The sequence below is a fragment of the Thyridium curvatum genome, assembly GCF_004353045.1.
Source record: "Thyridium curvatum strain D216 chromosome Unknown NODE_21_length_474914_cov_86.438106, whole genome shotgun sequence".
NCBI classification, from domain to species: domain Eukaryota; kingdom Fungi; phylum Ascomycota; class Sordariomycetes; order Thyridiales; family Thyridiaceae; genus Thyridium; species Thyridium curvatum.
This window is the reverse complement of record NW_022156776.1, coordinates 120,228-137,334: the sequence shown is the minus strand read 5'-3', so window position 1 is coordinate 137,334 and position 17,107 is coordinate 120,228. Positions and strand designations below refer to the sequence as shown.

At 53.7% G+C, this 17,107-nt stretch overlaps 4 protein-coding genes across 4 annotated transcripts; 1 reads left to right on the top strand and 3 right to left on the bottom strand.

Annotated features, from left to right (window-relative positions):
- Window positions 1–4,231: 4,231 nt before the first annotated feature.
- Window positions 4,232–5,918, bottom strand: E0L32_004399 (uncharacterized protein; the record flags this gene model as incomplete). Its single annotated transcript, XM_031138806.1, has 2 exons — window positions 4,232–5,318; window positions 5,386–5,918. 2 exons carry the CDS (start codon window positions 5,916–5,918, stop codon window positions 4,232–4,234), a joined length of 1,620 nt encoding a protein of 539 aa, XP_030997130.1.
- A 760-nt stretch (window positions 5,919–6,678) lies between these two features.
- On the bottom strand, window positions 6,679–7,530 carry E0L32_004398 (uncharacterized protein; the record flags this gene model as incomplete). The annotated part of the gene is made up of 1 exon (XM_031138805.1): window positions 6,679–7,530. One exon carries the CDS (start codon window positions 7,528–7,530, stop codon window positions 6,679–6,681), a length of 852 nt encoding a protein of 283 aa, XP_030997129.1.
- Window positions 7,531–11,038: 3,508 nt separating this feature from the next.
- E0L32_004397 (uncharacterized protein) lies at window positions 11,039–11,730 on the top strand (the record flags this gene model as incomplete). Its single annotated transcript, XM_031138804.1, has 3 exons — window positions 11,039–11,180; window positions 11,248–11,499; window positions 11,576–11,730. The coding sequence occupies 3 exons, from the start codon at window positions 11,039–11,041 to the stop codon at window positions 11,728–11,730; spliced, it is 549 nt and encodes a 182-aa protein (XP_030997128.1).
- A 1,673-nt stretch (window positions 11,731–13,403) lies between these two features.
- On the bottom strand, window positions 13,404–14,252 carry E0L32_004396 (uncharacterized protein; the record flags this gene model as incomplete). The annotated part of the gene is made up of 1 exon (XM_031138802.1): window positions 13,404–14,252. One exon carries the CDS (start codon window positions 14,250–14,252, stop codon window positions 13,404–13,406), a length of 849 nt encoding a protein of 282 aa, XP_030997127.1.
- Between the last annotated feature and the right edge of the window lie 2,855 nt (window positions 14,253–17,107).

Here is a 17,107-nt window from a genome sequence, read left to right as displayed (position 1 = left end):
CGCGTTGACCTTGTAGTGTTGACGTTGTCGTGGCCGTCGGGCGAGGTGAAGAGAAGGTGAGGTGTACCAGGTGAGGCAAAGATCCGCCGTTCCAGGATGGCCCCCGACCCTGGGTCGCTAACTACAGCGATATTGAGATGGGAATGTTTCTTGTGGGCAGGGGTTATGAGTCGGGTGGCTGAACCCCCGGAGATGCTACGTTGGACTGGGTGAGATTGAGAGTTGATGGCGCGAGGTAAAGGAGGGGAGAGTCACGAGGGGGGGGGACTCGAGTCTCTGGTATCTTGTGTCGACGAATACCAAAAAACAAAAACAAAAAAAAAAAAAAACACGAGTTGTGTTGATGTAGGTGGTAGGTCTGGCAGTATGCGTTGGCTCAAGAAAGTCGTACGGTCATGTGCTCGATGGGCTGGGCTGCTGGGCTGGCGACGTTGGTTGTGGAAAGCAGGAGCGAGTGGCTGCTGGTGTGGCATAACGTTAGTTACTCCGTAGGTAGAGCTGGATGTGGAAAGATGTGGGAATCGCAATTTTAGGCGCGGGACAAAAAGGAAAGATCCCCGGTCAGACGGGCTTGCTGGGGTGTGCTTTCTCTTGTTCTTTTTTTTCCGTTTCTACTGGGCACACACACACACACACACACGCCACTCGTCTCATTAGTGCAATACACACCACCAACTAATGTACCTACTTTACATATGCTTATCTCGGTCGCAAAACCTAAAGTGCTGACACTACTTACAGGCTACAGGCCACAAGTCGCGTCTCGCTATAATAACTGCCAATCAATCAATCAATCCCTTGTAGTTAATTTTCTCATGCTCCCCAGGCGCAATGATGGCAGGGGGGTTCTGCTTTCTCGTCTTTCTCGAATCCAATCAATTCCATCATTATGCTTCGCACGAAATGCCAAGTTTTATCCGTGTCGCAAAAGTCCGTCGTAAGTAGGTACCTACCCGGCCAATTGTGTTGGTTTTCCCCTTTCAATTTCTCTCTCTATCCGAAAAACAAAAATCGAACGAACAAACAGGGATGATGAGGTGGGGCAATCACACACATGCAGAATATTGTCACCACACTGCGCTCGCTTGCTGTGGAAGAGTGGACTAAGCCTACAAAAGGAGTATTCGCAAGGGCCGAGCACGCCCACCATCTCACCCCCCCCCAGTCACCTCGATACGATCTGTACAAGCAACATACCTAGATAAACTCTGTGCTGTGGGCTGAAAGAAGAGAGGTCTTGATACCTGCCTGCAGGACTTGCTTTGTACGACTCGACATGTAAGTATGCCTGTGGCACGCATCCCAGCCGAGCACACGCATTTTGTGCTCCTCAAGGTCTTGATCATGCATCATGTAACTATGTTGTACAGCATAAAAGAACAAGAACGGCAGTACGCATATTCAGTGCTGTGGCTCGCTGTTCTAGATGCATATGATTTCCGCAATCACATCCCCCTCGGCCCAAACGTGGCCTGCCATGGCAAGCAACAGCAAAGGAAATCAACAAAGAAAAGCCGGCCCGGCCCTGCGTCTCCTAACAAACTACAGAAGCCAACAGCCAACTACGCCGTATCGCAACAGGGAAGGAAGAAAGCCACCCTTCTCGTTTGCACCCTGCCTTTCTCGGCCAGCCAGGCGGGCAGACATAACCCAAGACTGCGACTTTGTACTTATCTCCAGCAATGATCCGCGTTTTGCCCTTGGCGCCATCTCTGATGTTCCCCGCTCGAGCTAGCCGAGAGTCGACCCATCTCCAGAATGAGGCAAAGCAGCTCTTTGACGTCGTATCTATCGTCACATCGCCTGAGTCATGTGCGCAAGTCTCACACTAATCCCCCTCTCCCCCCCTCTATCCGTACTATCACAATACACATGCAGGCGCATATACATGATATGCCGACCTCTATAGCAGATGGGAAGGGACCTCCTTTCCGTGAACAACCATCTACTTCTCACGCCCGTCTTTCTGTTCTGTGGCACGTCCGTCGTACGCCCGACAGACAACATGTTCCTAGTACCATGCCAGCAGACGAGTTACTATTGGCCCGTTGCTGCATGATTCTCTGACTGGTCACAAACAGCTGCTTGTCTGCTTACACTTTTCCATCCTGCATGCATGATAACCGATGAGGAGCCTATACATGAGTGGATCTCCACAAGCCAGCTACAGCACCCGTGACACATCAATACTCAATTCCTCAGCCAATCATATACAGCCACGACTATGCTATCCATCTGGCTATGCCATTTGTCAAAAAGATCCCCAGGAGAACTGCCTCTCTCTCGCTCTATTTCCATGTCAAGACTCTAAAACGCCCAGCAGCAACGACCATTCCTCATCGGTCCCACAAAAGATTCAAAGGATCCCCAAGCTCGGGCTTAATGTTGTTGTCTGCCTGGTCCCAAGGCAGTTGCTGGTCGCAGATACCACTCCTTGACGCTCAGCTTTGGACGGTCTGGCCCAAGGAGACTCGCTCTGTATACTAGGACCTAGCAGACTACAACAGATCCTCCTCTAGTATTCACTTACTTCTTGTACGATACATACCACATTTCAATAACGTCTACGCAGCTATGAAGCCGCAGGCATACCACTATGTCGGTGCCCTCGTCCTACGCGGCTTTATTGCCCTTGTTCCGAGCACTCGTGGCCTCATCGTCGAGTATAGAGTGACCCATGCATTGCATTGCCGACGCAGTCTTGTAATCATGCTCGACTGGATCGAAAACCCTTGTTAGCTCCCGGCTGGTAAAGAATCCTTTGAGTGGCCTCAAATACTACCCAGTTTTCGACTATCCAATGCCCAATGACAACATTCTAGACAATGTATCTACCAACATTGAAGATTCGCTTTCCTAAAAAGGCTTCAGGTCTGGGCTCGGCCACCAACCGCTTTCATTTGACGGCTCCATGAACGAGTCCAGATATACAAGCCTCTAAGTATTACAGGAGCACACCATGTCCCTGGTTCTGCATTCACTCCAGGCAGACGGTACAACAGGGTAGCCACTTTGCCACCTCGGCAGTCGATAGCTAAGCACATGTGCAAGGTAGCGCAAGGTCCGGCTACCTACCGATATCGTGCTGCGCCAGCCTGCCGACAATGGTCGGGTCATCTCTTCATCCTCGGTCGAGTAATCTCACTTTCAGGCAGAAAGTCTGCCCATCATGCCAGTAACCTCCTTACATATGATGAAAGGGAACCCTGTGGTGTAATGCATACAACTACTGTCTTCCTGCACGTATCCCAGTTTGGGAGGATACAATCAGACGCCCATATCTTAGTTGATGTGTTTGATAATCTCGTTCTCAGAGGCGACGAGCATGTCGAACGGCGGCTAAGCTCCAATACGATTCGACTCATAGGTAGGTAGTGCACCATCCAACCGATTCTTGGATCATGCCGAACGATCCTTCACTTGGTTTCAGGTGCCACAGCAGCACCACAGTGTCCGCGGGCTGGCTCGAGAAAATTTGGCACATACAAAGAAGGGTACCTGATACAGTGTGGGCACGATAAAAGCCGGTGATGACTGGCGCACATCATACTGTATTACAAACTAACAGAGACTTTTCACATGTCTGCAATAGGTATTGTAGGCCGAGCCACTCTGGGACAGCTGGAACTCTTAGCTCGCATTCCTTGATCAGCTAATTATTGATAGGTATCGCAGAGAAGCGGGCGGGCTCCAGTAGCGCATGTTATCTAACTCCATACCAGCGTTGGGTCGGGTCTGCCCTGTGTGGGCCTGGGATCTGCCTATGTGGGTAAATATGAACAATCCGGGGTTGTCTCACTTGCTGTTGTTCACAAGAGGATGAGAAGAAGTATGTGTTGAGTGCGTGAGAGTAAATGTCAGCTTTGATCGGCTGGTCTTCGCCCGTGAGCTTGCAACATGACCAGGCTGCAGATTGTGACTGAATACATAGTATAGTGATTAGAAAGAAGCTGCCGTTTCCCATTATATCCCACAGCATTAAGAGCCTGATCATACATGATCATCCGATCCCATGAACAGCTAGCAATACAGGAATGTAGGTGGTAGTGCGTGTTGTAGGCGAGAATGTATTATTTCCTGATACGAATAAATAGGTCGACACCGAAGGAGAGAAAAGGGGAGGTTACTCGTAGAGGGTATTGTCGTTTCTAGCAATAAAAACGCATCGAGGTATCCGTAGCAAAAAAAGTAAAAAGAATAAGGGGGAAAAGACCTAAGAGCGCAAGAAAAATCACTTCATCCGTGTCATGGCAGGCGACTCGGAGCGCATGCCCATCACGTCCTTGGCATCCATCATGTACTGGCTGATGTTGACATAACGCACGAGCCAGCTGACCTCGCGGCCCCGATGGCCGTCGCAGTCCTTGCAGCCTTTGCGCGCCATCTCGAGGCCGCGAACGCCGTCCATGATGCCGTTCCGTCCGCCGGCCATGGCGCCAAGACCCGTCCAGCTAAGACGCTTCTTTTTGTCCTTGCCGCCGCGCGTCAGTAAGGGATGGTTAGCCATGGCGGTGAACTCGCGTTTTTCGGCAACCTCACGGTCGATGACCATGATGGAGTCCAAGATGCTGCGAGGACCAGTCATCGAAGTGAAGCCCGGCATGCCCGTGACGCCCGGTGTCGGGGGCGGGGGTGGCGACAGCGGGGACCCGGGAGCCGAGATGGGCGATGGCGGCTGTTGGAAAGGCAGTTGCTGCTTTGCTGGTGTCGGGAAGAGACATGTGAGGTAGTCGTCGAGCTGCATAGCGGGGACCAGTGCTTTCTTGCTGGAGGTGCTCTTGCCATTGTAATTATTGATGACGAAGACGCCTCCACAGTATCGACCTTCGAGGTCTTCTTTGACGCTGCGGATAACACCAAGCTGAGCCCACGGATCACTGGCATGAGCAAAGTGCTCAATATGCGGCTCCCGCCGTTCGGGAACGAAGTCGTGCTGTCCGTTTTGCTCTTTGGCCGGCTTCGGTTCGCCAACCGGGATCACAAACTCACTAGCGAGCGACCCGAACGTGTAAATCTCAAGACGGGCGAGCTTCTCACTGGGTACGTCGGCGTACAGCCGAGAGAGGATCTGAGACGTAGTGACGGCGCCCTGGTTGTGAGCAAGGACAACCACGCGGTGCAGTCTTGTGTCCAGGAGGGCGACGCGAAGCTGGTTGTACAAAGTTTGGGACGCACTGTTCGAGAGACCAAATGACCGCTGGACCATCATGGCGAGAACATCAAAGGGAAGGCCCCAAGTGTACATCTGGACGGCAGTGATGGGGCGATTGAAGATTTTCGACACCTTGGGTAACGTCGACTTGGCCAAGGTTCGTGAACTGATAACGTCTCAAGCGTGAGCCGGCCATTATTCTCAATACAAGTGGCCTGCGAGAGAAAGCTTACCTAGTTCCCATTCCCCCAATGAAGATCCAGCGCTCCTCTTCCAACTCAGGCCCCATCGAGAAGGCTTCAGGCCTGTTTGCGGCGCTGGCAGAATGCCGAATGACCTCGTCGTCGGCATTGAGCATACGGCAAATACCCATCACCAGTACCATGCACAAGGCAAGCCATGCACAGAACAAGGCCCCAGGTAGGCAGAGCCAAAGCGGCACTATAGATACCAGAGTGTAGATCTCGATGCCGGACACGATCATCTGAAGGGCAGTTTCACCCATGTCTCGCCACGATGTCGTCTTGCGGCGGGCATTGTAGTTTGTCCAGCCGGCCCGGGCGACGGCGGGCATACGGCGGACGAAACGCCGAGCATCGCTCCGGAGCAGGGATATTGGCGACTGGTACGCCTGGGGCAGGGAGCCACACGCACCGTCGATGAGCGGCGGGACATAGGTGATGGACGGTTCCGCGGATGTCTGGGGCGGCGATGACATCCGGGGTGATCCCTGAGGAGATGGCGATCCGCTTGACAGCCAAGGCATGGTGTTTGTGGTAAAAGTGCTGGACAGTAAGCGCCGTAACAGCTACTAATAGAGCGGACTCGATGGGCGGGCTATCTCCTTTGAAAATGGTCAGAACAGGAAGGCTTCATCTCGATGGGATCGAGGATTGCGCCGGCTGTTACTCGCCGTACCTATTATAGCAATCAAGGCATGATGAGCCAAGGTCTGTCGCGCGTCCGCCTTGTTGTTTCATTCCAGCGGCGCTCCTGTCTTGGCTGAGCTTTGCAAACTCAATTGCGTCAGGACTGTGAAATGGAGGCATTCCTCGGAGCCCTCTGTCCTGTTCCGTAGCCACTAGGCTGGACAGACTACTGCAGGGGCCGGATGGGCTAGTACACCTACAAGTACAACGGTTCTGGAATCTCGGCTCGACAGGCTGGCGGAGCGTGTCTGGAGATCATCTCCACAGCGGCCAGGAAACTTTGTGGGACGCCCACATTCCAGCAACACGGCAGAGGCGACGACGAACCCGATGGCGGGAAATGAAAACAAACGCCACGCCCCAAAGAGGGAAAGCACTTCCACACTCGAGATCCGAAGGGGCCGGAGCTAAGTAGGAGAGACCAGCAAGAACGGTTTCTTATTTAAGGAATGTGATGAGCTACTCAGGACACATTATGATGCAGGTATGAGTCGGATTGTACCGACTGATGGGGATATCTAGTGGCAGCTACTGGTCTATTCCCGGTTTGAATGAAAGGAGAAGGAACATTCTAGGAATACTTGAGCAATGTTTATGTTAACGCTCCTTCGTGTTGAAATGCAAAGTGTTTCTGGAGACATGGGGCATTGCCGGGTCCAGCCAGCCGCCCAGTACCAACACAGACTCCAGCTTTCTTCTGCTGCTTGGCGAAAGTAAGCGCGGGATGCAGGGGGACCAGAGGTCATACCATTCCTGTGTCTGAGTAAACAAATGAACCTCAGGCTCAATACCATCGATTGTGCTCCCGTTCCGTAGGCACCTTGCGAGTATCCTACCCCAAAGCTCGAGAGCTGCGCAGAGACGGGAATGCCTGTTGATCGATTTGACACAAACATCCAGGTATCTCTCTTCTGCGGCCCCGACTACGCGGTCCAAAGCCTTCTCTTGCTCCTTTGGCTCAAGTCCAGTGAGCCTCAACTGTAGCGCCCTGGCTTGCTCCACCAATCCAGCTGCCTGAGTGAGTTCAGAAATCTGCTGCTGCGCCTCGACCCTGTACTCCAAGTACACTGCCCGTGCCTTGACAAAGAGTGGCGTGCTAGTAGAGGCTGCCATTGACTTTGAAGTGTCGATGGCCGCGATGCGCTCGTCGATCGCACCGATGGGCCACCAGCGCGCCCGAAGGGGACTTGGGGCCTGCTCGTATATATGATACTGGGCGGGCTCAGGGCACGGCTCGGGATTGTCGCATAGAATCAGCTCAAGCTCCTTCGTACAGCAATCGTGCACGTCACACTTGAGTCCGGCAGCAACATGTTCGCCTTCTCCGCAGTGGCATGCCATCGGTCGCGCGTAAGGCACCACCAAGAACCTCGTGGTTTTTTTGTCAACGACGGCAATGACCGGACGTCGGTCGTGCACAAGACGATGCGTGATCCTTCGGACGCACATGGCCACCAAGCATATACCTGCGGTTCCGGGAAATCAATCGCTGTGGACTCAGGGCGAAGGCTTGGAAAGATGCTGGAAAGGGGAGTCGAGATGTCGAGCTGCGTCCATCCATCAAGTTGTCAACAGTGGCTGGAACAGGGCGGTCCTCACTGTTTTACACGCCACGCTAAGTCCCGTCAACTCCTAGAATCAAACACATTGTTCAGTGGTCTTTGTACTGAGAACAAGGAAACAGGAAGAACGTTACTCAGACCCTTTGATCAGGGGTTCGGCATTGTGCGAGGTTATTCGTCAAACAAAGAAAGGCTCTCGGCCTCCGACAGACGTCATACTTGACGCCTTTCATACTTTACCGTGATCAAGTTGGAAGCGACCCATCCGGAGAGGCTTGGGTGTTGGCAGCCACTAGTTGAGAGCTCCCTGCTTGTCTCCGTCCGGTGGCCTTGAAAACCGTAATGCTCCTCTGCTTCAAGGCGAAGACAGACAATTATGCTCATGCGTTTCAAGAACATAACCATGTACAGTTAATAATCAGCCCCTCCTATTATCGTCCCAGTAGTGGCTAGTTGACAAGTGAGGCCTTGCAAGCGTGTTAAGCTGATTGGAGAGTTGAAGAGCTGCCAAAAGGTGAGGCATTAGGAAGATATTTGCTGGTATTCAGACGTGGACTCGGATTGACTTTCTTCTTGGACCTCTTCTCTTGACCACAGTGATAATCAAAAAACAACTGGCTTTTCAGGCTGCCTCTCGAGAGTATTCTCAAAGTGCCATAGAAGAAGTTCCGTGTATTTCTGCTCAGAGATTAGAATTATAAGATATTTGCCACAACTCAGATTCCTAGCTCCTGGCACCCTTCTATTATGGCCCAGCCTCCTCCCAGACACCATCACAAAGCGAAAGCCGGCGATCTAAGCCGACTTCATTCTGTCTGGACGATTCGTAATGTTCCTCCAGCACTTTGCACTTGCATCTGCTTTCCACAGCGGGATCAAGCTGACCCTTTCCCACACGGTCAAGGTCGCGCTGCGGGCTCCGCATCCCTGCAAGGTGAGCACGGGAGAGATGATCAGCAGTCAGAGCACGGCGAGAATCACGGCTGAGAGTGCTTTTGTTTTTACCAAAGGGTTCTGCAGGAGGAAACAGTCCCGTTCTTCCAGCTGATCCCGGGCCTTGGAGGTCACAACGCGATGTCACCTCGGCTGCTGGCAATGCCGTCCGCTTGCGCCGACAGGCAAGCTCAGCGTGGCACGGGGTAGGATGTATCGTCTGCAGATGATCGCCATAGCACTCTAATCCACGGAGCGAGTATACTGAATTCCCATGTCCAGATCTGGAATTATTGCACTCTTGGTCTTTTTTGGTGGTTTCACAGGCAGCCAAGTGTGAACTGGGAAAAGGGAGGAAACGAGGCAAAGGTTGCATGATGCTGAACTGGCCGACTCGTGAAGGTTCGTGGAACATATGCAACACATCGGGAAGAGATCGACACGGCACCGGGTTCCTTCGATGCATTCAAGTCTCGAGACGCGAAGGGCAGACTAAATTGTGCCGGAAATTGCTTCGGGCTGTGGAAGATCCACCGACATCCAGCTCCCTTAAGCGCCACCACTCATGGGATACACGGATATTGCAAGTGAGGCTCCTTAGCCGGTGGATAACTTCAGTCTCCGGCACCCGCTCCCTTCTTTGCCAAGCCGTGTGCGATATTGAGCCTGAGCCAGGCATTAAGACTGCAGTGAGGATCCAGAGCACTGCCGGACTGCATCACGGTAGATGCCAACGTGTGGCATCGTCTTTGCAGCCAACAGCCAGGTGCACTGCACTCTGCACACGCCACCGAGTCATCTCGATCGACTTTGCACAAACCATGAAAACGTCTTCTCTTGTCGTCCCATCTGTGCACACCTCGAGATTAACGCTCAAATTGGCTCTCCTTCCCCAGACGTCTTCCCCGCATTCCCCAGCCCAGCAGTCATCTCTTGGATAAATTGAGTATGCATCCGCCTCATATGCATGCCACCACTCGCTTGCCGGGATTTCGAACACCTCTTTTTTTTAGACATAATACTCTGCAGAAACGGCTGAAGATGCAACATCAACCCTCAGGTCCTATTGGCTACCAGAGGTGGACCTCTCGAACTCGCCAAGGAACAGGCTGTGGTTCCCTGCCGGTGCCGGACGAGCCCATCGACTTTCCCCGGGAGATGTTCTTCCCTAGTCCGTCCGCGTTGGATTCCGTTGCCAGGTAAAGCCTTTCTGCCCGAGGGATAAGCATTGAGCAAACCTGGATTGCGGCTCATGACAGATCCCAGAATTTGGTTTAGAAAGCCATTGATCCCTTGCATGGCAGGCAGATCGTCCCAGATGACCGGGCACATGTCATAACTGTCAGCTTTCCAGCAGCCAGCCCGTGTTCTTTTCTCATGAAACACCATCAGACCATTTCTTGACTGGTTGAGAGTGAAGAACCCTCTTGTCGAGCCGGCACTGAGAGCTTGCTCATGCTATCTGACATCATCGAGTTGCATCGGCAAGGTACACCAGGCACCCTGTTGCCCCGAAGGTAGTAGCAAATCTAGATCGAAGCAGTGTTTAGAGTGCTGAGTTGTCTTTTCAGAGCATTGCCTGGATCTCGGGGGAGGGGCCGGCGTCCCAAAGCTCAGCAGGCGCACTCACACCATATTCCGGAGAACCAATCGCCTTGCTCGCTGTGCAACCCTTCCCTCTCCCTGGAGGGGGCGGTACGGACAGCCATTGGACTGCCTGGTTCTATTTTTCTCTCTTGTACCGTCGCTACGACCTCCTCCGACGCTGAACGGGTCGGAGGTCGGCTCTGGCAGCCGTCCAGCTGTGTGACTCTTCGCAGCCATGCCTCGACTCTGTGCTCAATCATGATCGCGAGCAATCTGGCATTTTATTTTCCGCGTATATTGGCCGAGCTGTTCTCGACGGCTCTCAAAATGTGGCATTCATCAAAACGTGCGTCGATCGACAGGATCCCTTTCCTCTTTCTCCCAGAGACACAGGCATGCTTAATATCTCATGGCCTCCGAGGTCGTCCCAGAGAACAAAACTCGTAAATCAGGGAAATCATGCTTCGAACCAGACCTTTTGACAGAAAACGGAAGTGATTGACATCATCAAGCGTTTCGAAGGGCCGCCCGTTGCCATGGGGCGGACCATGAGATGGCCTTATCGAAGACTGGTTGGTGCTCTAAGGTGCATTACCGGACTCAACGATCAGATCACGTTCTAAGTTAGACTTGCGAAGAGAAAACTATCTCCTTGGAAGTCTGGACCATCTTGAACCATCTCATGGTACTTCTCAGCATCCTCCAAAAAACATAAATACTCGATCGTCTTCCCTCGAACTCGGTCTCGATCTCTTCTTCCTTCATCAGCATCTCCAAGAGTTCAGACTTCAGACTTCGAAGCTCCAATCCTTCCAGCCTCTTTGCTTAGATTTCCATCTCGTTCTATTTCAGAGAAAATTTAACAAATCGCCAACATGAAGGCCATCTTCGTCACCCTCCTCGCCCTCGCCGCCAGCGCCTTTGCGTCCCCGGTCGTCTCTGAGCGCCAGCTGGACAGCCAGGCCACCGAGATCGACAGCCTCATGGCCAAGATCCAGGGCCACACCGCCAGCATCAGTAAGATTCCGGTCCTCTTGCTCTCCCCACCGTGGACATGCCATATCTGACCTTGATACGTTTACAGACAAGACCACTGCTGCCGCTCCCGAGAACCCCAGCGTGGCGCAGCAGAATGCCGCGGCCGCGGCTCTCGCTCCCGACTTCCAGGGCATCACCGACGCCCTGACCGACGCTACCAAGGTTCTGTCCAAGCGCGAGTTCTGGGTTGAGCGCCGCAATGGCGCCTGCGACCACAGCTGTCTCTTGATCAAGGTCAAGGGTCTCGTCTTTGAGATCACTTGCACTCTGAAGTTTGTCATCATCAAGCTCGGTCTCGGTACGTGCACGGCCGTCTCAGCATGCTCACCAACGTGAGACGATATAATTATACTGACAATGAACTTCTACCGCAGGTTGTGTCCTCGTCTACCTGACTCCCCTCATCGTGGCATTGAGCGGTCTTATCCGCTGCCTCGACAAGGTTGTCGATGGCCTCCTGATTGCCGTCAAGCACATCCTCGACGACGTCCTCAAGGGAGTCGCCGCGGGTCTCCTCGGCCTTATCTAGAGGAGAAGAGGCCGGTTACGAATCTACCCCCAATTCCCGCACTCGATCAAGGATAGCCTCGCTGCTACACCAAGGGAAATGCGGATTGTCTGTCTTTTGATGTCTGAAGCCTGATCAGAGCCGCTGGTGATATTCACTTGTGGCCCCCGGTTCCCCCGAGTTTTTGTCCTTGACTGTTTATGCTTTTACTTTTCTCGTACATCATCGCTCGTTTTGCTCGGCTAGTCTATTCATGCAATATTTGGTGTTTAGCGCACGGAGAAAACGGAGGAGTTCAAACTAGGTAACATAGTTTCATGTCAATTGAAAGCTTTTCCACAGAATGACTATCATCGTCCTATCCTGGTGCCTGTGACCTTTTCTACAGAACGGACGTTGGGATTAAGGTTCTCCCCTGACATTGTCGATCAGTCGATCATCAAATATCTCTCGTACCATGTATGCACGAAACAGACCCGGTCACACCTTCTCGCGAATCTCGAAGCCCGCTGATCATTTCCTAGAACAAGCCGCCCTTTCTGCCACCCGTGTCGACACCCGCGTTCTGGCCCGCGGCCTGTTGCACAACAGAAGGGGTCCAACAGAAAGAAGGGAAGGGGGGGGGGAGAAGAAGAGAAGACTTTTGCTTTGACCCGGATTTAACCGTGGCGAGACATCCAGATAATCCCTGGTCAACAGTAGACTTCTAAGCCATCGGGCTTTTGATGAGTTTCCATACGTCGGCCTCATGAACACAGGCCTATTCTGATCCGCAGCCGAGTTTCCAGTGTCGATGTGAACCCACATACAAGGCAAAGGTGTTATGTGACAGGGATGCTGAGTTATGCCCTCTACGTACGATAGCGGCTGGTAAACTGTTCTGTATTGCAGACACGGCTCTGGAAACTATTTATGGAAATATGTTCTGAGGAAGCGTTGCTGGTACTCCGCCAGGCTGGGATGCGAGACAAGCTTAACAAGCAGCCCGTGTTGCAGCCCGTGTTGCTGCCCCGTCCACACGCATTGCCATGGATCTCTTGGTGGGAGATTCGACGGTTTAGTGATGTCTCGATGTAATTTGTCATTTGTGAAGCAATATTCTTTGGGAACCATGGCGGCGAGAGCCTGGTTTCAAGTGTAATTAAGGATTCATCCTGTTTGCTACTAAGGGAACTCAGCTCCGGGCATTTCATCCACCACAGCCGTCTCACAGCGCAATGTGAAGACAAGATCCCTTGTGTTCTCTCTTAATTTCGAAGTGTATTCTGCTGCACGGACGGGTTTCCGCACCTCGGGACCGGATTCTCGCCGGCCCTTTGCCTCCCTGCAGAGATGTCCCGCTTCATCCATCATGCTCATTATCAAGACCATCTTCATCGTCATGTCGTCAGATCTTCCGTCTACTACAATCCACTATACCCCCTCCCATTCTTCCCCGATCTCGAAAACATAATTAAAAGCAAACATGTCCCAAAGGACAAAATAAAAATAAAAAATAAAAAGATCCGTGTGCAGTCTCGACGGGTATAGAACTCCATTTTTCCATGACTTTGATGCGTATGGTGAAAATGCAAGACAAGTTAAAATCAGGTCGAATGCTAGACGGCCCCCAACCACGCAATGCTTTGAAACAATAAATGCAAAGGGAAAAAGACAGTAGGGTTTTTTTTTTCTCTTCCGCGCGAGAGTGGCCCTTATGAGTGCGCCGAGGGGCTGCCACCGCTGCCAAAGAACCAGGCCTTCTTCCTGGACTTGGCTCCATAGACGTCGCCGTCCTTCTTCTCATCGGGCCCGGCAGAGCCCTCCCCGTCGTCTAGGTCGAGTCTGTAGCGGCGCACGCTGCCGGTGTCGTCGTCAAAGGGCACGCGTCGGCGCTCGCGGGGCACGAAACACTCGGGGACCATGTGGCGCATGACCCAGCCCTTGACGCCGCGGGTGGCGGCGTCGATGGCGGCGTACTCGAGGCGGCGGGTACGGTCCGAGGTCCAATAGTGCGTCGTCTGCGGCGGGACGGGATAGCTGGGGACCTCGGCGCGGGGCGGGCTGGCGAGCTCATGGTAGTCCCGGTAGCGGGAGGGCTCGGAGCGGTAGCCGCTGACGCTGTCATCCTCGTGGAAAGGAGGGTCCGGGGACGGAAAGTGATAGTAGGTGTTGGGTTGCGGCACGGCCGGTGGCGAGTACATGGACGCCGTGGTCCGAGGTGCGTAGGCCACGGGTCCTGACTTGTGGGCGCGGCGGGGCGAGGGGCGAGACGACTTGGTCCTGGAGGTTGTGGTGGACATGGTGGAAGTGCGTCGGCGGTTGGCGGGCCGGGCGGAGGAGACGGACTCGTAGCCCGAATCTCGACGGTCGATGCGGGCAGACATCGGGGCCTTCTCCGATAATGAGGGTCCGGGCTCGGAGGTCTCTTGCGGGGCGAAGGTGTAGGCGGAAGAAGTGGGCCGAGAGAGATCCGAGGGCGGCTCAAGGCTGTGGTAAGTGACATCCGAGACTGCACTGGACCGTGATACCGTCCGGGTGACGGTGGAGTGGTGACGGGTCATGGCGGAAGGGTTGTGGTGGGTGACGACAGAGACGGATGTCGTCACAGTCAGTCGCCTGGCCGTATGGTCTCGGCCAGCCAAAGGGGGACAGACAGGGAGTGTCAAGGTAAGGACTGTGACTCTTTGTCTCGTGTGTATGGGTAGCGAGTGAGTGAAGAGAGAGGAAGAAAGGTATTTTTTTGTAAATAAAAAAATAAAAAAATAAAAAAACGGAGAGCCGGTCGTCGAGTCCTTTGTTGTCTCGAGGGAGCTGCCACACCGACGGAAAAGAAAAGGAGATTAGAATTGGATATGGAGAAAAGAGACAGGGCAACGAAGTTGCGGTCTGCGTTGCTGGTTGAAAAGCGAAACCCTGGGCGGATCAGAGGTGTATGGGCGTATGGGATATGGAGAGGGTTTGTATTAGTCTGGCCGATGGATCGGGATTAACCCCAGGTACGCCAGACCGGATCGTCTTTTGGTCCAAGTGCGATGGAGACGGCGATGGAGATGGTGATGGGCGTGGGGCGAAGGCGGCGGCGGCCCCGGTGCCCCATGAGCTACTTGGGCCAGAGGACAAATGAGAAGCGGTCAATTGGAGGCGCGAGGACGCTGCCAAGTCGTGATGCTGCCAAGCCTCTATGCAATTGGCCACCCCGTAGGGAGTCGATCCAGTCTTCTCTGCGCGTGCGTGTCGTGCACTTGGAAAGGCACGGTGGTGGTGGTGGTCGGTGGCAAGAGCTGGACGTGAATGCAGCCAGGACCAGAGTGTCTCTCTCTCTGTGTGTGTGCGTGTATGTGACTCGATCTCGACGTCGACGTGGATGTCGATATCGTGTGCATGCAGTAGTTATGCGGTCTTGACAAGCCGACCCGATATCGCAAGTCACACGCACTCGGGCTCTCACTCACTCACTCACTTGCTCGCTCGACTCACCCGTTCACTCGCTCACACCAAACTCAAGCAGCCCGCCGCCCTCGAGTGGGCAGACGGTGGGATGTTTTCCTTGGTAAAAGGCGGCTCCGCGACCATTCGACGCTAGCAAACATCACCCGTCGTCGGTCCTTTGATCGGCGGGATGCCAAGCGAGAGGAGAGAGCTGGGGCTTCGATAACTAGTACTGCAGTCGATTTTTGTTGAGCAGACAAGCGGTCTGGTACTGAGTCGTTCTTTTCTCGCCCCCCTTGTTCTCTTCCCAACGTCCTGCGAAGAAGAGAGACCTCCACTCGCGATGCTCTGGACCCTCTCGTCCGTGTCGGGTTGCTTCCCCCGTGTGGGTAAGGGAATTTCTTCGTCTAGCGGTGACCCCGCCTGAAAGACCCCACTGTGGTCGTTGGCAGTGCAGGCCGGGAAGCGCTGAATGCCCTGAAGAAGTCGCCGGGCTGGAACAGGAACTCGCACTAATCCTCAATTGAGGCTGTTCCTCTTCCACTCTTATTCACTCTTCTTTCTCTCGACACACACAACCAAGCGAGTGTTTGAGGCCGCACTGCAGACGGTAAAGATGGCTGGTAGAGAACCGAGTCGAGCCGATTGAGCGTAAGTTGGCTGACTGGTGCCGAGGAGGGAAAGGCTGCGTATAACAAAGTACAAGTATAACAAAGAGCAGTGCGGCGGGGGTAGGGCAGACCAGGGAGAGTCTCTAACTACCCTCCCTACTTGGACTTGCTGCAGCCGAGAAATGCGATCAGCACCCGCGTGATGCAGTTCACCCATGTACAAAGTATGAGCAGTCAAACTAGCGGCCGATGTCGCTGAAGAACGTGCAAGTGTGACTAACGCTCTACAAGTAGGGAGTAAGGTAGGTGACTTGTCGTGCATACAGTTGAGGGGGGAGGGAGGCGATGCGACGCTCCAGCAAGGGGAGCGGGAGGGCCCGCTGCGAACGCTCCAAACCCTAAATAATAAAGTATATCGTCCAGTAGGTAGGTAGGGAAGGAAGGTAAGCAGCGAAAAGGCTACCCTGACGACGACGACGACGACGACGACACGACGAAGACGACGAGGAGGAGGAGGGAGTGATTGCTCAGAGCAAAGAGTGTTGTGGTAGCTACCTAGGTAACTAGTTAGAGCAAAGCCAGCAGGCGGATGGCCTCCCGTTCCTTATTAATACTCTTTCTCTTGGAGGACCAGACCGAGACTGTGAGAAGAGGCGTCAATCACAAGCCGAGCATTTGACACACTCGGCCACCAGGCCAGCCCTCTCTGCTGGCTGAGATCAACCATGCGCCCAGTCACCCGCCTGTGCCCAGCAGCTCGGGCCGTCTTCACATGTCTGCATCTACAGAGTACAAGGACAAGTAACTAGCTAGTTACGTTTGGGATCGCTTGGCCACGCTCCTGCGACAGGCTGGCTGAGCTGGAGGGGGCCGGCGACACCAGAGATCTGCCACGACAGGCCACGCCTGAGCTTTTGTCACGGCCGATCCCGCTGGCCCAATCATCGCTTACCGCGCTACCGACGCTGAAACCCCTCGCCCTGGCGTCTCGAGAATGGAACCTGGCCTTTCAAGCCTTTGCCCATTGTCAAGGTCGTGCAACAAGTGTGGCATGGCTGCCCACGTCCAAATGATGCCATCCCGCAATCCAGTCCGAGGCTGTTCGGCTGGCTGACCCCAAGGCGCCAGCCCTCTATTAGTCAGTCACCAGACTTCCCTTGGAATCTCCAAGCTTGGTCAGGTGCGCCTCTCATTATTAGCTACCTAGGTAGCTCATGGTATGGTTGGGGGGAGGAAGAACATCAATCAGTATGACAGTGCGTGCTGCAATACTCACCTCAGCAATGGCCCGGCTGTACAATTCCTCCAGACCCAGCCGGCCAGCCACGCTGCTGTGGTCGATCGAATAAGCTGCCAAAGAAGATCCTTCTTCTCTC